At 39.5% G+C, this 27,828-nt stretch overlaps 2 protein-coding genes across 3 annotated transcripts; one reads left to right on the top strand and one right to left on the bottom strand.

Annotated features, from left to right (window-relative positions):
• Positions 1 to 1,713: 1,713 nt before the first annotated feature.
• Positions 1,714 to 11,694, bottom strand: LOC134492933 (oxidative stress-responsive serine-rich protein 1-like). The gene is made up of 4 exons (XM_063297113.1): positions 11,602 to 11,694; positions 5,209 to 5,329; positions 2,989 to 3,087; positions 1,714 to 2,555 (listed from the first exon to the last, which is right to left on the bottom strand). Exons 2-4 carry the CDS (start codon positions 5,283 to 5,285, stop codon positions 1,868 to 1,870), a joined length of 864 nt encoding a protein of 287 aa, XP_063153183.1. The 5' UTR covers positions 5,286 to 5,329; positions 11,602 to 11,694; the 3' UTR covers positions 1,714 to 1,867.
• Positions 11,695 to 11,929: 235 nt separating this feature from the next.
• LOC134492932 (oxidative stress-responsive serine-rich protein 1-like) lies at positions 11,930 to 25,323 on the top strand. 2 transcript variants are annotated; one of them, XM_063297112.1, is made up of 4 exons: positions 11,930 to 12,177; positions 19,668 to 19,785; positions 21,965 to 22,075; positions 24,061 to 25,323. In XM_063297112.1, exons 2-4 carry the CDS (start codon positions 19,724 to 19,726, stop codon positions 24,737 to 24,739), a joined length of 852 nt encoding a protein of 283 aa, XP_063153182.1. In that variant the 5' UTR covers positions 11,930 to 12,177; positions 19,668 to 19,723; the 3' UTR covers positions 24,740 to 25,323. The 2 variants fall into 2 exon arrangements, with proteins under 2 accessions (XP_063153182.1, XP_063153181.1); XM_063297111.1 differs by having other exon boundaries at positions 11,931 to 12,177; positions 19,693 to 19,785.
• Positions 25,324 to 27,828: the final 2,505 nt, after the last annotated feature.

Below are 27,828 nucleotides of genomic sequence, written 5' to 3'. Positions count from 1 at the left end.
GGAAAGGCCCTAATATAAATGAAAAGGGAGGCAAGACTCACAGGAACTCAGTGCTACAGTAAGCTGAATCTGTGTGGCATATGCAATTGATCTAGCTGTATAGTATTACACATTTTGGAAGCATTCGTCTTCAAGGAAGATAGTTACAATGGTGCTTGGAGGAAGTCAATGGCCCTGTTCACATGGCATGCATAACTTCCCTGTGGGCAGGATGACAAGCGTGTCATGTGAACTCATTAACTTAGGTTAACTGACACAGCTGCTATCCTTGAGGGAGCTAGATTTAGCCCCAGATGATCCAATCTGTTTGGGGCTAAACTAATTCCTTTAGTGAAGTAACTTTACCTATGTCATGTGAATTTAAAATGTTAATTGACCCTTCCAACAGCCATAACAAAGTCCTAGAGAGGCTGTATGAAAACAGTGCTTCTCTAAACACTGTTTATGTAATCCTTTTGGATTTCATTCCCTGTGGTCACATGGGTCTTGGTATTGAAAAAAGAGGAAAACTAGGTGGGAGACAGCATAACCTACCCAAACTTGCTCCTGGTGGTCCCAACACCATGCCTTTTCTCCTTAAGGGTGGGAACAATAAAAATGGTAGGAAGTGAAGCAGGAAGGGACATCCCCCACCCTCCTTTGTGGTGCCAAAGAAGACTGAAAATATGGCCATCAGGTGATTGATGAAGTCATCCAAGATCATGTGCTATGGACAAAGATCACCCAATCAACTGAGAGAAGTTATGGCTAATTTGCCTGTGTTATGCAAACAAAGCCAATGCCAGCTTATTCAAAAACTGGGCCACATACTGCACTATTCCATATATTGGTTAGTTGGTGGCTTAGTGTGATGTTTACTCTTAGCCACTATGGCTTATTAAAAAAAAAGAAGAAAACCCAGGACTGGAGAACTATATAAGCTCTTTGTAGGATTTTCAAGAAGAAGACCTATGTTTATATTTACCAATGAAATATTGATCTGATTAAAATCAATTTAGGGGTATATAATTTTTGCCAGAAGCTGAGACATTAAGGAAAGTTAGAAGACTTTCAGATCAGCAAAATTATTCAGGAGGAGATTTCAATCACGCTAAAAATATATTAACTGCTCCTTTGAAAAGTACACAGACTCACGTTCAATCCTATACAAGGAGCTGCACTTAACTATTTTAACTTTTCACTCATCTGAAATATCTAACTAAAGCAGGATTGAGTAGCCTTTAGGCTTGCTGGATCTATTTGTGTTTTCCTCATAAGAAATCCAACCATTCAAAGCTGGTTGCAAAAGTCATGCTTGTCAAACCAAATAACATTTTGGTTTAGCATAATGTGTTCACCAAAATACTATACATACAGGGTAAATTAAGAAGATATCTACGCTACCTCCTGAGCCTAGGAATTTCTTTTTATTATGGGAGCTGATATGAACTCAAAGTTCTGTCACAAAAAAGTCCACTCCTGTTTAGCCCAAGCTTTCTTCATTTCAGAGCATGAGGAAATTAATATTGTTTTTATGAAAAAAAATTACAAGAATAAAAATCCTTGCCAATTTACTGCAGATTTATCTAGATTTAGGAACACCTTTATTCAAAGCAAATTCTTGTTTAAGGTTCTTTAAGAAACAGAGAACTTTAGATTGTATCAAGAGGAGAAAAGCTTTATCCAGGTACATTCTTAAACCTGATTTAATGCAATGCACCTTTAAACATAGGATATTGTCTTTTTAACTTTATTTAAAAAACTACATTATATGGTGCAAATAAACGTTTGATCAAACACGCAGCATTGACAATGGACACATTTCCATCTACAGCACTGAGGAAACATCTCACTACCACCACTGAACTTCAAACCCATGATTCTCATCTCAAGTGTACATCATCTCTGCCATGTGAGACATTTTCTTGGGAATATATAGGTAATACTCCATGTACCCAGAAAGATCTTCAATAGTCACATCATCCACAAAGACTCGAGCTTGCTCAGAACAAGACCGGGCAGAGCCTGACGAACCTGTACTAGAAGGTGATCGGTTTGGCAAAGATTGCGAACGCACTTCCAGGACTGCTTTTTCACACTCTGACAAGACACTCCGCAAACCAGAAAAGGAGTATGTTTCTATTGCTTGCCATTCTTTGTCCATGCATGGGCACTGCTTCTCATAACTCAGCTTGGAAAGAGACTGGAAATCTGAAGGCTGGCTAGGATCCAGGCTGGCTTCAAAGGTCAAAGAAAAAGCATGACAACCCCTTCCCAAATTCTTTGAAGACTGCTCACTAGTAAGCATTTTCTGATGTCCTGCTCTGCTTTTTCTGCAGTTGCTGCTGTCAAAAAGTGGACACCTCTTTCCACTTAGGTACAGCTCTTCTGAAACACTAGGATCTGGACCAATTTTATTTTTTGAAGCATCAATCTGACTTTTGTGTTTCAGTTGGTTATTTACCGAAGATGCTTTCGTGCTGCAGTATGTAAACTTTGGGGGATGAAGGACAGGAGATTTGGAACGCCTGCGACGTTGTGGCCTTGTTGCCCCTCTCAAGGGTTTCCGTGCACCCCTGTAAAAGAAAGCAGCAACATTAGCAGAAAATAATTCCAGAACAAAATATATTCCAACATAGGAAAACTAAATTATTTGCTCTAGTTCTATGTATGAAGTAACTTTATGTCACATGTCTCATGATTTTTGTTCCTGAAAGAGATCAAACTGGGATTTTAAGGGATGCAACTGTAACCTAATCAGAAAGAAATATCATTACGAGTATTTAATGCAGTTAAAATAACCCACTGCATCTCTTCCAGTTACTTCCAAATAAATTACCAATCAGGCAAGGCATTAGAGGAAGGCAGAAACAAGATGCAAACAGATCACTGCACGGTAAGTTTCACATTATTTTCTAGATATTTGTATCAGCCGAGTACTGGAGGATAAAAAGAAGTTTCAAATAAAGAGTAGTTCTTGAACATACATTTACTAGTGATTCTTCTTACCTGTGCCAAATCTCTCTTGAACAGACAATCTGATGCCAGCCTCCATCAATAGCTGCTCTGCCTGGAGTTCTCAATCCCGTTCCTTCACTAACAGAAGATCTGATTTAAGGAGCAGACAACATATTAAAAAGCTATTCTGTAACTTGAGTAAGAAGAAATTGGAATAGAGTACAGGTAGTCCTCGAGCTACCACCATTCTCTCAGTGACTGTTCCAAGTTATGACGGTGATGAATGAATGGTGGTTATGACTGGTCCTCAGAGTTCTGGTCGTCCCAGTACCTCTGCAGTCACATGATTGTGATCTGGATGCTTGGCATCCTGTTTGTAGTTACGAACGGTTGCCAAGCACCCCGTGATCACATGATCTCCATTTGCAACCTTCCCTGCCGGCTTCCCCAGAAAGTCAATGGGGAAGCTGGCAGGGAAGGTTGCAAGTCACTGGTGTAAGTCTCCCCCACCCATGCACAGAAGAACTCACCCCTCTGTGCTCGTGCCACACCAGCCACTTGTGCATCCCCTCACACCCTCCCCGACCCTCTCACACACAGCCCCGGGCCCTTTCGCGTACCTCCTTGCACCCTCCCCAACCTTCATGGCATCTCTCGTGCTCTCCCCCAACCCGCGCCTCTCATGCACCCAACCTGACCCATGCCACGCCTCTTGCGCACTCCCTTGCACCTTCCCCCACCCATTTGCAACTTCCTGCCAGCTTTCCCACTGACTTTGGTTGTGGGAAGCTGGCAGGAAGTTGCCTCGCCTAACAACTGTGGGATTCAGTTAACGACAGCAACTTGGACTACAGGGATTGCCATCGCTAAGTGATGCGGTCGCACTTTATGACCGCATTGCTTAGCGATGGAAATTACAGTCCCAATTGCCGTTGTAAGTCAAGGACTAACTGTAATCAATTCTTACATTTACATCTATGCAAAAGGAATTGTGGATAAGACTCTGGCTTAATAAAGTGAGCAACTACTACTAAAACTAATTAGCCTTGGAACTGTGAACATACCATGTAAGCCTAACTAACTGGAACAAGTGCTTCTATGTGACATGTCTAAAAATATTAAAGCTACTAAAATCGAATCTATTTCCTGAGAAATAGAAACAGAACTGATTTGAACAACATGCGCTTAATCATGAAATAAGAATAGTTTCAATGGGTTGAATGGGTGAAAAGAGAGATTGAAATTACAGGTAACATTATACATGGATTCAGTTTAATCACTGTTGAATAAATCAGTAGTCTGGTTGTTCATTATACTAGCAAACATGGCTTAGCATTATGTGAGAGCTAGGCTTTGTCTGAACAGTAAACATAAAAAATCTGAGACAAAGGAAATGAACCTGGAACATTTGCTCATGAAATTTGTAAAAAAGTGAAAGAAAATTATGTTGCATCTTTGCCTTAAGAATCCTTGGCCCAAGAAGTAAAAAAACCCTCTGTAAAGCAATCCTTCTGTCACATAGTGGGACCCAGGAGGTGTGCCTTCCCTGTCATGGCAATCTTCCCTGAAATTTGGATGGCCCCAGCTCTACTGGACTTTCTCCCTGCTGGAAGGCCCTGAAGGAAGAATTGGGGCCAGGTTGTTAGTGGAACTTATTATATGTGTTCTGTTTTATATGCTGTTAGAGAAATGTTAAGAGTGCCTCAATTATGTTTTTAATTGTGGTGTGTGTGTGTGTGTGTGTTCATCTGTTTACTGTGTTTATTATGTTTTTGTTAGCTGCCCAGAATTATTTGATTAAGATGGGTGGCCATCTAAATCTGCTAAATAAATAAATAAATAAAAGCTTAAATAGATAACTGTGAAAGGACTCTACTTTTGAATTTTTAAATCTGAAACTGCTCAGAAAATCTATATAAGAACAGTCTTTGGCATCAGGATCTAACAGTAAAATAGTGATAGAATACTGCCTTACTTCCAACAGGCATACAGCTACAGCTGAACAAACATCTGAACTAACTAAGCTGAACCAACTAAGCCATCCATACATATCTCACAAAGATTTTATTAGCTGAATTCAATGCTAGGGAATGCAACTTCCCAGTTCCCCTATTAGACAGAACATTTTCTATAAATTTGGAGTAATACAAACATGAATGCTGAGCTTGAAGCCTTTCTTCACTGGCAATTTTAAGCTTACAAAAGGAAAGCAATACACCATTAAAAGCACCAAGTCCGTAAGAAAAATAAATTTAATCAGTTTTCACCTACCCAGCTGGATCCACTCTCAACTTTTTGAAAGCTGTTTGCAGGCTCTCTTCATCTCCTTCTTTAGCTTCTGATTCCATTTGTAGGTTGTTAGAATGCTACTGTGCCTGCCATATAATGAGTGCTAACAACAAAAACAGTTATATTGATTTTAGGTAGAGAACAGAAAGTGCAATAAGCCTGTAAGAACAGCATACACTCAACAGAACTGCAGACTGTATAAAACTCCATACAGACTGACTGATTTGGGAAAAGTCACCTTTTAAGTTCTTAGTTGTTTGTCAAAAAGTTCCATGGTCAATTTTAAGAGATATCCATGTCATCAGGGGACACATTTCTTGCATTACTTTGAAGTTTTTTACAACATGAGCTGCTTTCTAGACAACAACGGTTAAATACGCATTTACTAAGTAAATTATCCCTTGCTTGTTAACACAGCATTCTTAGTTTAGCCTAGTTTATACATAAACAAAGTATTTAGCATGCAAGTCAATAGTCAAAGCTCTGAGCTCAGCCACCTGTGTTCTGGACTCATGGCCCTCCTGGTTAATTAAGGCCTCCTGGGAGGTGGAACGTGATTGGGTCCAAGCAGCAGTTAATGCCTCTTTGTGGGAGGGGGTGGTACTGCCTGCCTTGAAGGAGGCAGTGGCGCACTCCCCTCTCAAGAGGCCATCCTTGGGCCCAACATGTTAGACACGTTTTGTCCAGTTTCCAAACTTCCTTTTTTGGGAAAGGTTGTTGAGAGAGAGGTTGGTGCTCAGCTTCAGAGGACCCTGGATGAAGCAGATCATCCGGACCCTTTTCAGTCTGGGGTACAGTATTGAGACAGCATTGGCCATGCTTGCTCATGACCTTTGGAGGTTCAGGATGGGGGTGATGCAACAGCCCTGGCTCTCCTGAATCTCTCAGCACCTTTCGATACCAGACTGGACTGGCTTCGGGGGCTGGGAGTGGGAAGCACTGTTTTGCAGTAGTTGTCCTTCCCCTGTGGCTGGTTTCAGTCAGTGTTTGGAGGGGGAGAGGTTGAGCCCTAGGCCCCTGCAGTGTGGGGTGCCTCAGGGCTCAGATCTCTTGCCTCTCCTCTTTAACATCTACAGGAAACCATTGGGTAAGGTCATTTGACAGCATGGGGTGTGGTATCATCAGTACACTGATGATACCAAGCTATACATCTCAACCCCTGGCCAAGCAGGTGATGCTGTTGTGGTGCTGATCGAGTGCCTGGAAGCTGTAAGGGTCTGGGTGTGGAGGAACTGATTTTGACCCAACCCTGGCAAGGCGGAGTGGCTTTGGGTTTTTGGCCCCCCAGGGTTTGGTGATTTGTCATCTTTGACTCTGGACGGAGTTGTACTTCCCCAGACTGTGTTGGTGCACAATTTGGGGGTCTTCCTGGACTCATGGCTCCTGCTCAATGAGCAGGTGGCAGCTGTGGCTAGGGGGCATTTGTACAGATTCATCTTGTGCACCAATTGTGCCCTTTCCTGGACTAGGAGGTATTGCTCACGGTCATTTACACCTTAGTCACTTCTCATTTGGATTACTGCAATATACTTCACATGGGGCTGCCTTTGAAGACCACTCAGAAGTTACAAGTTGTCCAGAACGCAGCAGCGCCTACAGTATTGGGTGTTTCTAGGTTCGCCCACATTACACCTCAGTTGCGTGAGCTGCACTGGTTCCCAGTTTCCTTTCAGGTGCAATTCACCTTACACCTGAGCCCTGCATGGCACAGGACCAGGTTATTTGTGGGACCGGCTCTCCCTGAGAGTATCCGCCCACCCTACCACACTGGATAGGGTAGGCATGCTCCAGCTCCCTTCCCTGAAATCTTGCCATTGGAACCACGCCTTTTCTGTAACTGCCCCTACGTTATGGAACTCCCTCCCACAGGTTATCCAGCAGGCTCCCATTCTTTTAGCCTTTCAGAAGGCCATCAAGAACTGGCTTTTTACCCAGGTACTAGAGTACAGTGGGGATGTCTGCAGTTGGATATGGGGCATCCCAAGGGGATGACTGAGGCACCGGGTTTTGCCTTGGTTTTATATTTTATAGGTCTAGGTTTTAATGTTATTGTGAGCTGGTGTCAGCCCTTTGAGGTAGTCCAAACAACAAACCAAAACCATGAGTACTAACACTAGCTTTATTGTAAGATTACAGTAACAGAATTTTGCAAGTGTGAAAGCACTTCTCTCCTCCCTTGCCTTTACTTTCCAGAGAACTGGGGAGGTCCCTTCTGAGATGCTTTCTCTGCCCCCTCCTTCTGTGGGCTGAGATATCTTTTGTCTGACCACTATCTAGGCTGCGGCTCCTCCTCCTCCTATCTCCCAAGATTATTCTCACAGCCCATTACAACTGCCCAGAGTTGTGTTTTAAGATGGGCAGCCATAGAAATCTCATAAATAAAAATAAAATAAACGTATAAATATAAGCTGGAAAAGTCCAGCACAGAAAAATGTCAACATACTGGGAAAAAAACCCTTAAAATTATGCCAGCAATATTACATTAAAGAGTAATAATAAAGGCTCCCCTGAATATTTTTCCCCCCAAAACAGATCTAAAATTGTCCAACTGTCTTTACACTGAATTTGAAAAACACCTGGTTAACCAGTGCAAATAATGTAGGGTAGGTGTTACATTAACATTTCATCTTCCTCCTGCCAATATCCTAGTGGCTATATTTGGAATCAAACTGAAGCCTCCAAATTCTATTAAAGGAGGCCTCCAAAATAACACTACCGTAATCCAGTCTAGACATAACTGAAGCAAACTCTAGCCAAGCCAAGAGACTCCTCTTATTCAAGTTGAGTATTAGAACTTTTAGATTCAGTGCATGATCACAACTAAGTGTGCTTTACTTAATATTTCTCTGTAACAAATGTGTGGATACCTTTTAACTAAAACTGAAATATATACTATACACACAGGACAGATACTTCCTATGATTAGAGTAGTTCTGAACAAAAGATGGAGACATCACAGGAAATTGAACCTGTCTATGTCATATTAATAGCATAGGTGGGACAGAATAAAATTCTTTTGATTGAGGGGCTTCGACAAAGTACAGTGAAATCCACCCATACAAAATTGCATCCACATAGTACTTTTGGAACATTCTTTTAAAATGGCAGTGATTCCACAAGGGAGTATATCAAAATCAGTATTTAATCTGCTGAACTGATAAGGGTACACTTATTTATTTATTTATGATTTATCTATGATTTACTTATTTAGTACTTCCATCCAGAGATGTATATTTCATTATGTAGTAACAATAAAATAATGATAAGGTTACTACAGGAAATCAGGAAGATTTATCAAGTTCTATCTTTTCAATTTAACTCTGTTCTATCCAAATTATTCTAATTTTAAATCTACTTTGCAAGAAATTCTCTCTCTCTCTCTCTCTCTATATATATATATATATATAAACACTGTATGTGACTAACTATTAATATCAAATACCATAACACAAAGTGAATTGTCTTATATAAAATTATGTAAATTCACAAATGTTCACACACTGCAGAAATCAAGCAATTACTCCACGCAGTTTAGAAGAAAACATGATGATAGACACCATTCTAGCTGCTATACTACAATACCACTATATTTTTGCTGTTAAACACATGTTCTTTAGAATTACAGTGATATACACAACTAATAAATAAGACTACGACTGAGGATCTGAAAAGGACTGAACCAAATTATCATAACGATGCTCTGTTATTATTAACATCCCTTTGTCTACTATATTTTTTGTTTTAGTTCAGTTTTTATAGTTTTTAATGTTTTTTAATAATTAATGAGAGCCAGTTTGGTGTAGTGGTTAAAGGCATCAGGCTAGAAACTGGGAGGCCGTGAGTTCTAGTCTCGCCTTAGGCACAAAGCCAGCTGGGTAATCTTGGACCAGTCACTTTCTCACAGCCCTAGGAAGCAGGCAATGGCAAACCATTTCTGAAAAACTGTGCCAAGAAAACTGCAGGGACTTGTCCAGGCAGTCTCCAAGAATCAGACACAATTGAACAGATTTTTTTTTTAAAAAATGGTTCTTAAGTATTTGAATTGTTTTAGCTTTGTTGTACGCCACCCAGAGTTGCTTGTTTGTGAGATGGGCAGCTATATTAGATAGATAGATAGATAGATAGATAGATAGATAGATAGATAGATAGATAGATAGATAGATAGATAGAATAAAAAAAATCTATCAAATTTTATTACTGCCCATCTCCCCCTCAAAGGAGGGACTCTGGGCGGTAGATAGATAGATAAATGGATGCAGAATATTATCTGAATGCTCAGAGCAATAGAAGAACCTTGCTTTACAGGATCAGAAAAAATCTTACTGAATATCTGGCAGAACAAAATTGTAACATTTCATAAGGAAGGTATTAATTCTGGGGTCCACTTCAAAACAACCTTTATACTTAGAAAAAAAGGAGATATAACTGCAGGCAGCAATTCATGTCACCTTTCAATACACATCACCTTTTCAGTAACTTCTTCAAGGACCAACATTCCATTTTAGTGATTTCACTCCTTTGCTCACTGCTTTAGGTAACAGACTCACCACCGACTAATGAGGACACAACTTCTTCAACTTCAAGTATACGTGCCTTTACTTCAGACCTACACTCTAATCTAGAAAATGTCTCTTAAAAATGATTAAGTACTTGATTAAGTACTTAAAACAGCTTTTAACTACTGTACTTGTATTTTTATGGATTTCAAAATCTATGATTTATGGATTATTCAAGCTGCAAAAAGTTCACCCATTACTTCATATGAACTATGTTGTTACAAAAATACATTTCATCTTCCTTAAACTCCTCTTTGGATATGCAAGTGAGTTAGAATTCAACTATAGTGTTAAAGTTAGATTCACAGCATTTGTCAGTTGCACACAAGTAACTATGGTCAATGTACATGAGTAGATCACTTGAAACAGGGCAAGGTAAACAAACTATGTACAAATATTTGACAGCATGTCAAAGACAACTGGTCTATTTTATCTGAGGTGTCTAAAATAATGAATTTCAGTGTACATTTCACAAGAATATATTTCTGCATGGAGCCAGCATACACTGGAAATTCAGTTTGACAAACAAGCAGCAGCAGCACCTATAAATACATACAGGTAGCAATCGAAGCAAATATTTGTAGCTCAGGGTTGAACTGTCGAGTCCTTGGTGCTCTCTGAGCCTTGTTGTTTTCTTGCAGACGTTTCATTGCCAGACTAGGCAACATCTTCAGTGCAAAGAGGGAGTGGGCCTTGCTCTCCCTCTTTGCACTGAAGATATTGCCTAGTCTGTCAATGAAACATCTGCAAGAAAACAACAAGGCTCAGAGAGCATTAAGGACTCCACATACAGGTAGTCCTCATTTAGCAACCACAGTTGGTTTGGGCAAAATGATTGCTAAGCAAACCATGTGACAGAGTGAAAGAGACACCACAAAGATCGCTGGTTGTGGCCATCTCATTTAGATAAAGTTGTCTCATGCAGCAACGCTAGCGTTACTCTCACTCCGGCATGCGTTGTCAGGCACAGAAATTTGGGTGAAAGTGTGCACATTGGTCAGAACTAACTTTTTACTACCATTTATTATCATTATTACTGTCGTATTTGTGAATGGTCACTATTCAAGGCAGTTGCTAAACAAGGACTACCTGTACTCAGAACTAAGTCTTCTGTCTGAATTCCTTCCTGTGTGGTGGACCTGTCAGAGTCCTCCCTTAAGGGCAGCGAGAACCAGCTTCAAATCTTTTGATACTCACTAAACAACTGTAACACACTCCAGAGGGGGTGCTGTGAAGATACAGTATGTTGTGGGTATGTATAATCTATATGTTCATAGGAAGGGCGGGTTGAAGATATAATAAATGCACTATAAAAAAAACACTAATATTATACAGCTTAATTGTTGTGTGACAGCTTAATTTTTGGGTTGGGAAATTCTGCATGTTAATGTGATCAAGACTTTTAATGTTGAGTCACTACGGAAGATAGGGGCGAAAACGTGTCTCCTAACAAACCAGAATGTTCGTCTTTAAGGCGCCAGGAAACTCCCGGTCACTTTTAGTAACAAGGAAACCCATTCTGGCGACCCGAGCAGGGATGTTCCCGCGGCTCCGGACGACCCAGAAGGCGGGCTACGTATTAAATAAGAAATCCGACAGTGCATAAACTAGTAGAAATGACGTAGCTGAAGAAGAAGAGGCCCAGCCCCTACTTTCGCCTCTTCGGTGCGCATCTGCTTGGAAGGGGAAGGCGAGAGAGACCAAAGACATAAACGGGGTCCCAAGACAGAAGGCAACCCAATTTATCTCAACGGAAATAAAAATCTCCATTCCTTTCCCTCAGGCGCAACGAAACCTGAGAAAATAAGGACCAACTTACCCCGACAAAGCGCACCCGATCAGTCAAACCAGCCACGGCCGGAAGTGAACATAGAAACAACAGGAAGTGACGGTAACGCTGCGCATGCGTTGAACGACCTTGAGTTTTCTGTCGCAGCTCCTCATATTTTCATCCACTCCTGTTTTGCGCGCGCAGCCAAGTCAGAAGATTCAGGAGGGCGCATGCGCACGAGTACTAACCCTCCTCCATCGGGCCTCGGCGAGTCGCTTACATATCCGGGTCATTCGTTTATTTCTGCTCACACACTTGAGGGTAGGCTGAGGGATTCGTGCGCGGCAAATGCAACATTTGAAATTTCTATCCGCCGCCGCCTCCTCCTCCTCCTCCTCCTTTGGGCAGAGCCGCCTAAGCTCGGACCTGGCGAGGCTCCTCGTCTGCTCATTGTCATCGGAGCAGAGCAGCTGGTTCTTCCCGCCAAAGCGGTTGTCTTCTGCTGAGTCACCGTGCTGAGCGCCCCATTTTCGTTGCTCTGTGAAGCACCCCTTCCGTTCCTTTTAGGCCCCTTCGGCTCTTCTTTCGGACTTAGGGCTTCGGTCGCAGGCAGAAACTCCACAGGTGAAGCTTTTCTCAACTTCATTTCTTGGAGGGGCAGGTTTTTCTGTTGCAGCAAAAAGATTTGTGGCACTTTGAAACTAACAGATTGATTAATAAGGTAAGTCAATGTTTTTCAACCTTGGCAACTTTAAGATGTGTGGACGTCAATTGCCAGAATTCCCCAGCCAGCATGCTGGGTCCACACATTTTAAAGTTGCCAAGGTTTGAAAAACACTGAGCGAAGTTTTAGTGCGGCCCCATCAACTTCATTTGATGTAAAGCAAGAGGCAGGCTTATACTGTAATAAATACTTTTGTCCATAAATGCCACAAAGTATTTACTTGTTTTTTCCTGTGGATGTATTTGCACCCTACCAAATTATGATTCTCATGTAGTTGTCCTAAAAGGAACGGTGCCCTCACATCGAATCCCATTCTTAGTGGCTACATTGACAGTCCATGTAGTTTCCTTGCCCACAATGCTGGAGTCCTTTGCTTTTGCTTTCTTCTGGGATTTTTTCCCCAGCCTGGGATTTCTGGTGGTCTCCCAACCAAGTACTCAGCAGCTATTCTTATCTTTTAGGTCAGCTAGGTGATACCACTTAAGCTGGGCTTGTTGTCAGGCTTAGAGGATGGGGGGAAGAATACAGGTTGGTACTCATCCAAAATTACAAGGTGGTCAGACCAAATGTGAAATTAAAAGTAGTGTATGTTTTTGCTTGACAATACATATGTTTCATTTGTTGTTCTAACTAAACATTTTGAAATATTTCCCATATTTGATGGCAACAGTAAGGAAATGACTGGACTATTGTCAAGTCATCCTATTCTTATACATTACATTTTTCCAAACCAGATGCAGTACTTTACATTTCTTTCTGTTCAATTTTTATTATTTATTTATTTATTTATTAAACAAATTTAGAAGGCCGCTCAACTCTCACAGTGACTCCGGGCAGCTTACAGAATTAAAATCCACGATACAAAACCCCATACATTCCAGTGTATGCATTTCAGTCCACTGCTCAAGCCTTTTTGATCTTTTTGAATCTTCTCTGTATTTGAAATATTGCCACCCCACCCAGGTTTGTGTTGTCTGCAGACTTGCATTTTTCAACTCCCCCATCCAAGTTATTGATAAAAATGGTGAATAGCTCAGGATGCATAACAGAGCCCTCTAGTACTCCTTGTGATACTTCCTTCCATGCCAAAGTGGAGCTTTAATGAACACTCTTTGGGTGCAATCATTCATCCAGTTGTGAGTCCATCAAACCAAGGTATTATCTAGCCCATTTTTTAGCAATTTATTAAGGAAAATATCATGACAGACTTTCTCAGGTTTTTCTGAGGTCCAGGTACACCATGTCTGTGCACTCCCTGATCTTTTAAGCTGAAATCAAATTTATTGTTACAATCAAAGATCAGTAATAAATCTATTAAGCTAGTAACTCTATCAAAGAAGATAGGGTTAATATGACATAATTTGTTTGTAGCAGTTCAGTACTGCCTGATTTTAATCATAGCATACCTAAGTCAAAATATGCTTCATGATCATCTTTTTGTGTATCTTGTCCAAAATGTCAAGCTGACAGTCTATGGGTTTTCAGTGTTATTTATTCTGTAGTCTTCTGGGACCTTGCCAGTTCTCCTGTATTTCTCAAAGATTACCAAGGTTGGTCTATGACCATAATAAAGATGATGATGATGGTTGTTCTGCAATCACCTCGGTTCCTTCACCAACCTAGGATGTAATATATCTTGTCCTGAGAGCTTGACCCTTAATGACTGCATGGACAGATGCTCACCAATTTGACCTGTTTCCAGTAATATTCTATAGCTCTTTCAAGAACAATCCTGTAATCTCTTATATCTCATCCATTCCCTGGGTCTAATTTTCCCCTTCTACTTTTTTCATCCTTAACAATTCTGCTTTCTAGCTAATCATATTTGCGCCACGTACCCAAAATATTGGTGCTTTTTGCTTAGTGATCATCACCTCATAAGAACAGTCTTTATTTTCTCCAGGCTTGGTTGGTTCTCCATGCACTCCATGGTATGCTTAATAACTATCTCCAGGTCCATAATTCTTTCTTTCAATTTCCAGCCTTCAGACCCATCAAGTAAGGGTGGGTTCTCAGGCTGATAAGGATTCAGGAGACAAGTTTTGTAAATTTTGTAAATGGGCACTTGCAAGCTCATTGATTATCAGTGAAAAGAACTGCGTCCCCAATAGTTAACAGAAAAGCCATTAAAAAGAAATTATAGAAATTTATAAAAGTTAATTATGTATGTATATGTATATAATTAAATTTATAGAAATTAAATTGTAGAAATAGTAACATCCTTACAAGAAATTAATTTTCACTGGGAAATAGTTCAGTTGGTAAATTGTTTTTTGTAGTTCTATCCTTTCCATTTTAACAAGGAGTCTGTGATTCATGCTTCAGGAAAAGATCAATACAGCATGCCTTGCCACTATGCTATATGACAATTTACCTCTGGCAAAAGCATATATCTGTAAATCAGTGGCACAGCCATGGGCACACGTGTTTCCACAATATGCCAACATTTTCATGGCTGAACTACAATAACACTTTCTCAAATCTTAACCCTTAAGCCCCCCTTTACTTGAGATTCATTGATGACATACTCACCATCTGAAACCATGGATAACAATTTTTTATCAGATTCCATCAAGACCTCAACAACTTCTATGTCACAATCAACCTTAGCCTCCCCTATCTATAGAACAAGTCTACTTTTTGATGTCACAATAAAACTACACAATGGATGCATAAACACATTATACAGGAAATCTGCATATCACCATGCATACCTACATGTTTCCAGATTCCACCAAGAACACACTGCCAAATACATTGCCTTTAACCAGGCTGTATGCTACAGTGGTATTGGACCCACTGGACAGAGATGCTCAACTAATGGAATTAAACCAGGCATTCAGGAGACTGAATTACTCACCCAGTGAGATTAATAGACAAATCAATACAGCCAGGTTACATAAGCACTACTAAGCAGTTCTGTTGGGGAAATAAGTTGGTTCTTATTTCCTCAATATTAAAATAACAAATGTTCTGGGATTTGCACAAGTATATATGATAGAGTTTTTTATGCGTGCAGTATAAAAAATAAATAGAACTTGCCTTGTTTTCAGAACTGTGGATCCAACATTCAGTTAAGTTTTCTGAAAAGACAGGTTTTATGTAGCTTCTGTTAATCATCCATTTGGCAGATAGGAAGCAGTCTTGGTGTATCACTTCCTTTTGTGCTTTCTTTGTTCTTTGATTCAAGACTTAGTATATACTTCAAATACATTATGACACATCCATCCTAGACGAGTCACAATGACATCAAACAGGCAACTAAGAAACATGTGCCAGTTAAACCATATGACCAAACAAATATCAACAGAGTGGAGCAGGGAGGAAGTTGTGTCCAAGTGAGCATTTTTCTGGAAGTTTTCTTCTTTTGTGCCAGTTTGAGGGCTATAAACACTTAAAACGTTAACTTTTATTTTTTAAGAAATTAACTTTGTTAACCTAAATACTTTAAAAGTTTTCAAGAGCTTTTGTATATAGAGGTACTCCTTGGGCTATGACAGCAGTTGGGACCAGGATTGCTGTCGCTAAGCGATGTGGTCGTAAAGCACGATGTCACGTGACCACATTGCTTAGCAGTCCCGGTTGCCATTATAACCCCAAGTTGTGCAGGTTGTTAAGCAGGAAGAGGTGAGATCGCAGGTAAGGGCTGCAGGGGTGTGCCACAGGGGGTGGGGGAGACCGGGGGAGGGCCTGCTCAGGCTGTGCTCTAGTCAGGAGAGGCTAGGGGAGGGCCTGGGAGGGCCAGCAGAGGCTCTGTGCGGGGGAGGGGTGCTGTGGGCAGGATAAAAAGTGTGAGGGACTTACTAGAGTGACTTGCAACCTTCCCTGTCAGCTGCTGCATTGACCTTACTTGTGGGAAGCTGGCAGGGAAGGTTGCAAATGGCGATCACATGACCATGGCTCCCTGCAACATAGTAATCATGAGCCAGGCCCCTGAGTGCCTGGATCACGATCATGTGACCGTGGGGGTGCTGTGATGGACGGAACTTTGAGGATCAGTCGTAGGTCCATTTTTTCAGTGCCACCATACAGCCAGTTTGGTCTAGTGGTTAAGGCGCTGGGCTAGAAACCAGGAGGTTGTGAGTTCTAGTCCCGCCTTAGGCATGAAAGCCGGCTGGGTGACTTTGGGCCAGTCACTCTCTCTCAGCCCAACTCACCTCACAGGGTTGTTGTTGTGGGGAAATAGGAGGGGGAAGGAGTATTAGGTATGTTCGCCGCCTTGAGTTATTTATAAAAGTAATAAAGGTGGGATAGGAAATAAATAAATAAAATAAACTTAGACTGGTGTCTGAATGAATAGATGCAAGCTGAGGTCTACCTGTATTCTGTATTGAACAGTGGTCATTATCTGATCAGTCCTTAGATATTGACCTCTGCCACACATCATATCTTTGTCCAGTTTAGGCTTTTGTGTAATGTGTTTTCATAAGATAGAAAAGATAGAGACTATGTTAACTCTCTCATGCAGCCTTCCTTACAAACAAGACAGTACCAGTCAATTTTGGCACACTTTGGCCAATAAGCTACAAGTGTAACCAAAGGCCAGTTTTACTCCAAGCATGCTTATGGTATTCTATGCAAACTAGGATCTTTAAAGACTGCCTTGCAAGAGAACATACTATTGCCCACATTTTATCAGCTAGGAGATATATACCCTATACTGGTACATATCTTGTGGTTATAAATGTGGTTAGCTCTCAGGTAGGAAGCATTCACTTTCTATCTTAACTTGGTATGCATTAGAAGACTTGACAACATTTGGATGCAAAGTCTCAGTAAGCTCATTCATCTGAAGGCTTTCTTCATCTTGGCTGGGAATTCTGGGACTTAGTCCTAGCACATCTGGAAAGCACTAGCTTGGATAGAACTGCGATAGTTTAACACTACAGCATTCTGTTCAAACTAAATCTATCTATCGAAGAATTTTGATTATAATAGTGAAATCTAATACAAACTAAACTTAAAGAAAGAAAAGAGAATAGAAAGAAGGAGTAAAAAGTGCAAGAAAAAAGGAAAAAAGAGGAGAAAAAGAAAAATAAGAATATACTGTAATAAAGAGAAAACAAATATATAAAGAAATGGCTTCCAAACTTCATCATAACAAGTATAAACAAATTTAGTAACTCTTCACCCTCTCTAAGGTTACAAACATATCTTCATCCCATATCCCATCTCTTATCTATAAACAAATCCATAAAGGGCAGCCAGAAGTAACAACATACATACATACATTCATTCATTTATTCATTCGATTTCTATAGCAGCCCATCTCAACAAGTGACTCTGGGCAGCTTATTTTAACCTTGGTCAAATAAACCAACTTTATATTCCTTTCTTTTACTTCTAACAGTCCTAATTCTTAATTTATTCAAATATTGTCATAGGATTTGATTTCTCTTCATTTCTTCTTTGTCCCATCACACAGTGTTCTTCAGGGCTTTAAAAAGCCTCTTTTGTAAATCCAGTAGGGAAAAATTATCCGGGTCACTCTCTTGGTTTGTCATTTGTATTTTCCTGTAAATTTTAAAATCTCAGCCAATTTTTTTTGTAGATCCAGTGAAACATCCTTTTCTAAATCATTCTCTTGGCCTTTCAATTGTAAATCTACTTTCGATAATGTCTCTATCTTGTCAGATAAAATTTGTTCTACACCTGTCATTTCTTCAATTACATCTTTCGGACATACAAAGCTTCTTTCCATAGAAGCAGACATCATTACTGACATCGTTGATATTGTGATATCAACATTGTTGATTTTCTGATTCCTTTCTTCAAAAGTCTCCTTCAGCATTTTCATTGTTAGAACGTTTTGCAACATTTACAGGTTTTTAAATCTTTCCTCTACCTAAGAACTTTAGTCCCCACTAGTGTCCATTTTTTTGAAATCATGAAATTGCTTATCTTTATTATGTCTTGTAAAAACCAAAACAATATCTATTTCTCATGAGAAGTGCTTGTTCTTTATAATTAATTCCAAAATCTTACTGTAAAAGTTTCAATATTACAGTTTTATCTGGACCCATAGTCCATTTATAACTTTCTAAGATCAAAATCTCATTTAGCTTTTTGCTGTTTATTTCAGATTCTTAAGCTTATGATAAAAATTTTCTATCGTTCAGGATTGAAGGCAGACTAACCTGGCATTTTCCAACTTGTCATTCCAAAGGTCTATAATAATTTAAAAGTAGTTAATGAGCAATTTTCAAAAGTGATTAGAAAATGGGGTTTGTGAACTTAGTGTCCTTTAAAAGTTTCTGCTGTGGTTGGCTAATCCTGTCATCTCCTGGCACTCAAACCCACAGAAAATCACTGTCCTGTGGTCAACTCACAAGGACCAGCCATCCGGAGGACATGTGGGTGATCTCCCATCCTCTCCTTATCTGGAGAGGTTCCAAGGAACCTCAGTCTAGTCACCAGTTCCTTGGTCTTTGCTGCCGTCACTGGCTCCGCTTTCACAGAGCTGTCTTCAGTTCATCATACCTCCCCCGGAAGTTGTTCAAACTAAATCTTACATGCAACTTAACTCTAAATTAATAAGAGTCCAGAATTATTACTATGTGTAGTAGGAGAGCACAACTTATATTGTAGATTCTAGTTTTTATTTTTGAGTAAAGTATTGAGTAAAATATTTTCTTTGAGTAAAGAAATTGAGATATCCTAGGATATAGGACCCATAATGGTTTTCAGGAAAAGATGATCCAACTTAATTGTTCTGTTTAATGATGAAGTATTGATACAGTCCTGCTGACACACACACACACACACAGAGATACAGATGGATTTGAGTAGGTGGGTATATATAAATAGGTATTGATATGCATACACACAGTTTTTAAAAGTTGGTTGGGTAAACCAATTAAGAATAGTGGGTCTTTTCTGTCATTTGTGTAAGAATAATTTTAACCTAATCTTACAAATCATACCCAATTCAGTGGTGCATTCAACTATATAGCTGAATTGCATATAGTGTTTAACTAAAGTAATAGCCCAAAGCCCATTCATATATTATACCTCATGGCCTAGATAGATAGGTGTAGACACACACACAACAAATATATATACATTACATATATATTTCTAAAGATTATTAGTTTCTCTGTATAAAGTGGGAAAAGAAGGCTTTGGTGCTCCTTTGAATGGCTCAGCTGCTGATTTCTTTAATGTGGAGGGGGACTTCAAGATTTTAAATTTGGTGGGCTGTAAGTAAGGCTTAAATGTTCTTTTGTTAGCATATATTCTGCCAAATTCCAATTCTGCAGCAGGCGTTAAACGGCAATCCTACCAAAACACCTTGCTGTGTTTTCATATAAAAATTATTGAGGCGCTAATCTACAATTAGTCAAATTTAGTATGACTTTTCCTGTATTAGTTGCCTGTATTTTCATCTCAGTTTGTTTTTCTGTTTATCTGCAAAGGGGAGAGAGCGCAGTGGATTGTTCTCTAACAATGTTGGAGAATGAGGAGAATCTCCAGGCAGCTTTCAAAAAGCTAAGAGTTGATTCAGAACAGTAAGTAACAGTGTAATTAATCAGTAAGAACTGAGCATATTTGTACTTTATAACATGTAAAAGGAGAAGCAGTTTTGTCACTTTTGTTACCTTGATCCTGAAGAGAAGTTAAATATGTGCTATCAAGTTGTTCTCTACCTCTAGTACTCAACTATACCATTTCTGTTGTTCCTTCTCCCACTCCACCTTATATGTAAGAAACCAAAGATAAAGCATAATATGCTTTTTGAGTGTTTAGAACACTTTTCCTAATAAACTCACATTCTTACTGGTCTCTACTTACCTTAGGTCCTTTATGTAGTGCTTTTTTCCTTCTCTCCTGCTGTTTTCCATATGGATATCTACCCCTTCCAAATCCCTTGTTCATCAAAATGGGGCAGTTTTCTATTGCTTATATTTGAGGGACTGTGTATTTCCTGTGGTGTTGGCTCAGCCAGTTTGCTCCAACAGAGTTGGCATGCTCCAGGTTCCTTCAATTAGCCAGTGCCATCTATCAGGACTCTTGAGACTTGCCTTTTCTGTGTGGCGCCTACCCTCTGGAATGAGGTTCCCTCCTGGGTGGCTCCTACCTGATGGCCTTCCAGAGGGCCTTAAAGACCTGGGTGTTCTCCCAGGCTTTGGGCTAGGGTGGCTGGAGTCCTTTGTGGTTATATTATACAATCTGTTTGCTTTTGTTGTTGTCCAGATCTGCCATCTTGTTACATGCTTTTTTTATTGTATATTTGTTAACAACAACAACATTTTTATGCTGTGAGGTGGCTAGAGTCAATTGGAGTCAGGTGGCATTGGTTGAATAAAATGAATACAAATAAAAATACATACAATAAACAGTGGTGTCATTACTATTTTTTGTGCCTGGCTTCTCTGGCCCTCTCCCTAAAACACCTATTTTACTGTTGTTTCCACAGTCCTTTTTAAAATGCCAAATAAGTCAGACTCACAAGGTTGGGGATCTCATATACTTGTTTCTTCATCCCATTACCTTTTTCTTCTCATAAGTAGATTGAAAACTGGGAAGCTTAAAATGGAATATTCAGTGATATTACTAGGTCACTTTTAAATGCAGTACAGCACTGCTGTTATGAAAGCTGCACTGTCTCCCAGTATGCTTCCAGGTGCAATTCAAGGTGCTGGGTATCACCTTTAAAGCCTTGTGTGACCCAGGGCCAGGTTACTGGTGGGGCTGCCTGTCTCCAAGAGTCTCTGCCTGTCCCATCAGATCTGACAGGGAGGTGCACTCCAGGTCCCCTCTATTAAACATCTTGTGGGGCTGAAGAGTCGTGCCTTATTTTGTGTGGTGCCTGCCCTATGAAACAGCCTCCTACCCCTCCTGAGATATGGAGGGCCCCAACCCACTTGGCCTTCTGGAAGGCTGTGAAGATTTGGCCTTTCCCTCAGGTGCTGGGCTGGGATGTTAGATGAGCCCAATAAAGGTGTGGTTTGGTTCCTTGGTTATTGTATTACACTTATTTTAATTCGGTGGGAGGTTTTTTTTGCATGATTTGTAGAGGTTTTTGTTGACTATTGTTAGCTGCCTAGAGTGCATATGTAAGATAGGCAGCCACATAAATTTTCTAAAATAAATGCAGCCATAGTTGTTATATAATATCCTTTACCCATTCAGAAAAACAGATTCAGCAGGCATCATCAATACTGTATAATCCAGAATATTTTCTGTAGCATGCATTGTTTTTTGAAAAAGCAGCCAGTATGAAAAGTAAGAAGTTTAAAAACCATACATCAGGCTGTGAAAAACTAGTTTTTCCGTCTAGAAAAATTTAAAGGAAGATTTCAGGCAATACCATTCATTCATTCCTGAAACTTACATAGTGCTCCATGTCCAGAGACTCTGAGTAGCTCATAGTAGTAATATCAGAAGGTTAAAAACAAAAATCAATATAATTATAATCAATCAGTCAGATGTACCACTGTATGGAATAGCATGATCATACTTTTTTTCTGTGTAAAAGTTTAAGCTTACTATCCCCCAATATCATTACTCCGGTAAAATTCAGAATAACTCAAAGTGCGGTTAATAGAAAGAACAGTAGTGGGAGAGCTGCTTGTAAATGTATATTTGCAGTGACAGTCTTATTGTGAACTATGCTAAGCAATTTGACTGACTGAAGTTAGATTATAAATTCTAAACTTATTTTAACATGTTTTTCTCATACTTCAGATCCACTGCTTCTCTCCCTGTGAGTGAGGGGGCATCTCCAAGATCATTTGTAGAAACTACAGATGAATCCAAAGTAAAGATGACATTTGGATCTAAAGAAAGTTGGCACTGGTAAGAGGAATTGATTCTGGTTAATACTTAAGATGAAGGAATGCTGAAGTGTTTTGTTAAATAACCTGGTCCACATAACTTCTTAGAATGATCAGTTAGAAAAAAAGACAAATGAAGGTGAGGAAAGATGTGATAGTTTGATTTAGTAGAGTTATTGTGTTTTTATGACTGTTGCAGCTGAGGTATATTCAGTTGCTGTGCAAGGCAGAACAAGCTGTCAGTTCTTTGCTTTCCAGATGTGGTAAAAGGAAGAGAAGATACTGTTAAAGAGAATCTTTCTCCTGCAAAACTGAAGCATACTCTTTATGTAACACATCACTGCTTCAGTTGTGTAGGGAAGGAAACTATAGGACCATGTCATGTATTCAAATCCTAGAAATGGAAGGTTGGGGTCAGATATTTCTTATAATACAAGCTATTTAACTAGGCTTGTTGTAATTCAAGTTTATTGCCAGATATATAGTTAAAAGAGTTGGGCATACTCTAAGTTAGCCAGACTTGATTCCTATTAAAGCCAACTTAGTGCAATTATGTCTTGACCAACCTGGTGTTCATGGAGAAAATCTATTTATATGGCTGCTAAGGGTTGACACTGGCTTCATGGCACATACTCAGTCAACCTCGTGTGTATATCCTTTTCAAAAGAAACTAGAGTACTGAACAGCAATGAAAATTATATAACAAATTAAATAGTGATTTAAATCAGAAAATGGAACAGCTGATCAAATAAAAAGAGGAGATGGAGGACATTCTGTATTGTAACTATAGGCTCCTTTAGTTGGCATCTAGGAACAATATTGCAGTTGAATGGTCTTCCATAGTTTGGACATGCCACAGTTTTTTCATCCATGTGTTGAATTTAGATCAGGAGCTGCCTATAAATGAATTTTCTAGTTTTTCTAGGATAGCAAAACCTTCTGAGATATTAAGATTAAATGGTACAGCATTGGGATTATGTCAACCCAGCTTCTACTATTCTACCATGTTGTCATTAATTTTCACACATTTCCTCTTAAAAGAGTCTAGAGCAGGGCCCAAAAAACCAGTGAAGTATTGTGGTGATCAGCATTTATAAAGGCCATATCCTATGTGATCTGTATCCGTCAATTTTGCAGACAGATTGTTTAGAAATCAACAGGTATAGCTCCAGACTATATAAATGTCAGATTCGGTGGAGAGATGGAAGTCTGGCATATATACAGTCTGAATGTTCAAATTCTTCATGAGAAGAACATACAGCTGCTTGTTTCAAAAGGATTTTCTGTATTATCATTACCATTTAGATAGTGGTTCTTTTAAACGATAAACACATTCCTAGCTTTCTTAAAAATTCTACACTACACTTTTGTACTAAAAAAACCACTGCTTTTAAAATATGCATATGTTTTAGGCCTTGTGAAGAATATTTTAAGCACTGTAGCAGTACCTCACTGTAGTGGTACCACACTAAATCAAAATATTTTGTGCTATGCATTCTTACATTAATGGTTATCTTCTTGAATAGACAGTATGGAAGTGTTGAAATGTGTTCACTAAAATGAATTATTTTCAGTTTTATACTGTTTTTGCTAAATAAATGAAAACAGCTAATTATCTGAGTTATCTCAGCGGTTGTTGGATATTTTATTTTTGTCAGTGGCAAGAAAAATTATTTCTGTCCAATATCTGACAGTACAACACATTTTTAAAAATAATGTACTTTCTCTGTGAATTGCAGTAGTGAGTGTCTAATAGCCATGTGGAAAATGTTCCATCTTAGAACATTCCAATCACAAACAGGCTGTTCTAAATGCCCTGAAGTGACCTGAGGTCCTTCTACAGATTGGACCACTTCTGGAATTTGAAATGGGTTGGAACAGTCCTTTCTGAGCTCTTCAGAAAGAGTTTAAACATTGTTTGATGGCACATTTTGCACACTTGTAAATGTCTAACTATCCTCCTTTGTGCAGAGTGAACTAGTATCTCTTTCCATTTTCACCTTGTAGGTGCTTGAGAAAACCTTTGAGAGGAGCAGTTAGAGCCCAACGTCGCCGGCGATCAAAGTCTCCAGTACTCCGTCCTCCCAAATTCATCCACTGCACTAAACAAATGCCCTCCTGTAGCCAATCAGTGCACAAGAACCCAACAGATGCTTCTGAAAGCAACAAAGATTTGGATACACCGAAGAAATTTCCTGAAAATGAACAGGCCAGTTACCCTCTTGAGTTTGGCAAGAAGCAAACAGATTTCAAAGATTCTGAGGCATCCATGATTGGAATACCAAAGAGTATTTCTGAAGATTGTTCTGGTGGTAGTGTTCTTCCCACAGAAATTCTGAAGGTCACAGATCTTCCTGATTTCCAGTCTGTGTCTGAACAAAATAAAGGGAATTTTTGTGCATATGTAGAGAACGAATGCCAGCGTAAGCAATGGCAAAACATGAATGTGTATATGTTTTCTGACATACAGAACTCTTCCCAGTGTGCATCTGAAAGAACAGCACATGTGCAGGACAATTCACAGCTGTTACCATCAAGAATTTCCTCCAGTTCTCTCAGATCTTGTTCTGAGCAAGCCAGAGTTCATGTAGATGATGTGACTATTGAGGACCTTTCAGGTTATATGGAATACTTCCTGCATATCCCTAAGGAAATGTCCCACATGGCAGAAATGATGTACACCTGACAACAGTCAACTTTAGTGAACAAAGGGCTTTGATATCTGCCCTGAATCATGCTCCATCTCAGAAGCAGTTTGCTCTCTGTGCTTGTAATAAAACCACTTTGCATTTCAGGGAGACTTACTGTTTTTCATAGATCAGCAATTTAAATAAATTCTAAATCAGAAAACTGCAAGGCAAATAGCAAGCCTAGGGAATTATACCGTTTTATGTAGGGCATGACCTCAATTGTAGTTTGGATTAACTGGCTAAAATTTTTAAGGACAGTGAATTATGAAACAAGAGTCTAGAGGGAAATCAAGCACTTTCCACATTTGGGACCAGATACCACATATTGTTGTACGTTCTAATTACTGTTTGTGTTGGTATTTGTATGTATTATCTGTGTAATCTCTCACACGCAAACATACATTGTGAGTTATCAGAACCATAGCAGCTGAGTATTGAGTACAAATCTATTGCTGTTGAATACATTATCTGAAATTGTAGAAAATAATGTTTTCCTTTTCAGTATTGCTTGAAGTACAACCTAAAATACCATGTTTGCAGAGTTTCTTTTACAGTAAAGGGATTCCTTCTAAAGCATCAATATTTGGGTTTTGTGGTTAGTGAATAGTAGGTAGATACTAATATTCAAACGCATATGTGGCCATTAGATGTCAGCTCTGCTCCATATCAGAATAGCACATATTTCACTAGATTTCATACTTACAAAGAGACGATTCTGTTCATTCTTCTTGCAATTTCTCTCTCAAATGTGGCTCCAAAATTAATTTCTATGCTTATTTCTGTGACAATGTTGTGCTAGAGACAAATAATATGTTCAAGCTATGTGAAGTCTGTATGAAAGAAACCAATCTATTCTGGCAGGCTTAAGCTAAGAAGACTGTACTCCCAAGGCAATATTTGGACTCCTGGTTTGTTTGTTCTTTGCTATATTATCTACTTCAATTCACAAATATGAATAATTTGAAACTGGAAATTGACTCTGAAAGGTGAAAGAACCCACTTTTCCCTTGATACAGCCATCCTAGTGGAACCCTATCTTAAAAGGTTCATGCCATGCAAGTAACCTAATTTCTTACACCCAGTGTGGCAATGGCTAATATTCGCATGATGTTTTCTCATAATTCAGTGTAGTGTCATCCAGCTTAGTTACTAAAACTCCCAGTATTTACAGTCAGCAGGCTAGCTAGAGATTCTGGAATTGTAAATCTTGGGGAAGGCAGCCATTACTTTGTTCCGAGGTCTCTTGTTTTCTGGCCCAGAACTTCCTAGGTTTCGTATTGCCAATAAAGCAGGGATCCAAAAGCTCTCTAGGAAAATGCTACTTCTGAGATACACTTTTACTTGCAACTGCACTGAGTCATCCAAGGTTGGTATCCCTTCTACGATGCAGGGAACTTTATTGCTTCTCTCTCATGTGAGCACTACTGAGCTGCTTTTCTGTGTAGCTTCAACCCTCTAGCTTCGGCTGAGTAAAAAAGCAATAGCAAATCACTGATAGTAGGTGACTGGAGGGTGCTTGAAATGATTTTCTTAACAACTCAGAGAAACGTAAGACATTGCAAGCAATGTATGAAGTGCTCTTAACATTTTCTGTGTCATGTACTTTGCTCTGTGCAAGCAATTACAACATATAGGCTGAATTAATGTGGAATTCTTGGCACTAACTATTGAAATGGCTATATAAAGTGTCAGAAGTAACATCACATTTTCCTCTGCTCCTGTATAAAGAGCATCTGTTTCCTGTATGTTCTCAGGAAATAAACATGCCTTTTAGTTTTCATAATATGGACTTTCTGGGTAGAAAGTCAGAGATTGGTTTCAGCTACTGAAAAGGGGTTTGCTTAAGTGAAGAAAGCAATCTCTTGGATTTCAGATAAATTGAGATTACCTATTTGCTTTAACAAATTTTCTGCTAGAATTTCATAATAGAAGTTCTACGTTTGGGTTCTGCAATTAGATGTGCCTGCTACTGAAGGTTTGTAAGGTTAGCTTAGCTTTATAATGTAAGGTTAATTTACCCTTGTAATGGGGACGCAGTGGCGCTGCGGGTTAAACCGCTGAGCTGCCAAGCTTGCCGATCGGAAGGTCGGGGGTTTGAATCCGCGTGATGGGGTGAGCTCCCGTTGCTAGTTCCAGCTCCTGCCAACCTAGCAGTTCAAAAACATGCAAATGTGAGTAGATTAATAGGTACCGCTTCGGCCGGCAGGTAACAGTGTTCCGTGTAGTCATGTCGGCCACATGACCACAGAGGAAGTGTCTACGGACAAACACCGGCTCTTCAGCTGTGAAACAGATGAGCACCGCCCCCTAGAGTCGGACACGACTGGACTTAATCTCAAGGGAAACCTTCACCTTCACACCCTTGTAATATATAAGGGAATATAATTATTCCCTTATAAAGGGAATAATTTGGCAAATGTGTGTTGGTGCCTAATACTGAAATCCCTCAATATAAATGGATCATATATCAGTTCAGCCCACTTTCCATTAAAAGTATTTTCTAAGTGAAGGCTGAGATTGGTCTATATTCAAAATTGGCAATCCATGCCATGTGTAAAATACTGACTAAACCTAAGCAGTGACTCCAAAGGGAATTGTAGATTAAAAATTGTGATTTTGTGTTGGGGAACTCAGATTTGCCCCTGCCACATGAGATATTGGGCAAATTACTTGTTCTTCAGTGTTACCCATTTGCCTTATTGTGAAATATTCTAGGTATTTTTGGACTGGTGGTATCCATCACTAGAAATTTTGTAATTCTGTAGTCTTTGTGATGACAATTTCGATGCTTTCAAAATTCAAATGTGCCTTCCTTCCCAAAGAGTCTGGTATTCTTGCCATAATTGTTTTTTAGTGGTTGAGTTCTTTCTAAAGAAACACAATTTGAGTATCTCTTTGGGTACTTTTCTTCATCTTCAGTCGTGTAAATTAAATTTGGGGCCTATTAAAATGGGGAAGCCATGTATTTTCACTGAACAAAATCTATGTTGAAGAGAAAAAGGATAGCTGCACAAATCCTTCTGGTTGGCTGTGTTCACACAACAAACTTAACAAAGTCATTTCTAGACCCAGTGTGTTAGGCAGT

The sequence above is a fragment of the Candoia aspera genome, chromosome 3, assembly GCF_035149785.1.
Source record: "Candoia aspera isolate rCanAsp1 chromosome 3, rCanAsp1.hap2, whole genome shotgun sequence".
Classification (NCBI taxonomy): Eukaryota; Metazoa; Chordata; class Lepidosauria; order Squamata; family Boidae; genus Candoia; species Candoia aspera.
This window is presented reverse-complemented; position numbering and strand designations above follow the sequence as displayed.

Coding starts and splice junctions, on each gene's coding strand:
- LOC134492933 (XM_063297113.1), bottom strand. CDS start 5,285: ATGGAATCAGAAGCTAAAGAAGGAGATGAAGAGAGCCTGCAAACAGCT. Junction 3,088..5,208: donor TTGAGAGTGGATCCAGCTGG/GTAGGTGAAAAC, acceptor TCCTTAAATCAG/ATCTTCTGTTAGTGAAGGAA. Junction 2,556..2,988: donor TCAAGAGAGATTTGGCACAG/GTAAGAAGAATC, acceptor TTTCTTTTACAG/GGGTGCACGGAAACCCTTGA.
- LOC134492932 (XM_063297112.1), top strand. CDS start 19,724: ATGTTGGAGAATGAGGAGAATCTCCAGGCAGCTTTCAAAAAGCTAAGA. Junction 19,786..21,964: donor CTAAGAGTTGATTCAGAACA/GTAAGTAACAGT, acceptor CTCATACTTCAG/ATCCACTGCTTCTCTCCCTG. Junction 22,076..24,060: donor TCTAAAGAAAGTTGGCACTG/GTAAGAGGAATT, acceptor TTCACCTTGTAG/GTGCTTGAGAAAACCTTTGA.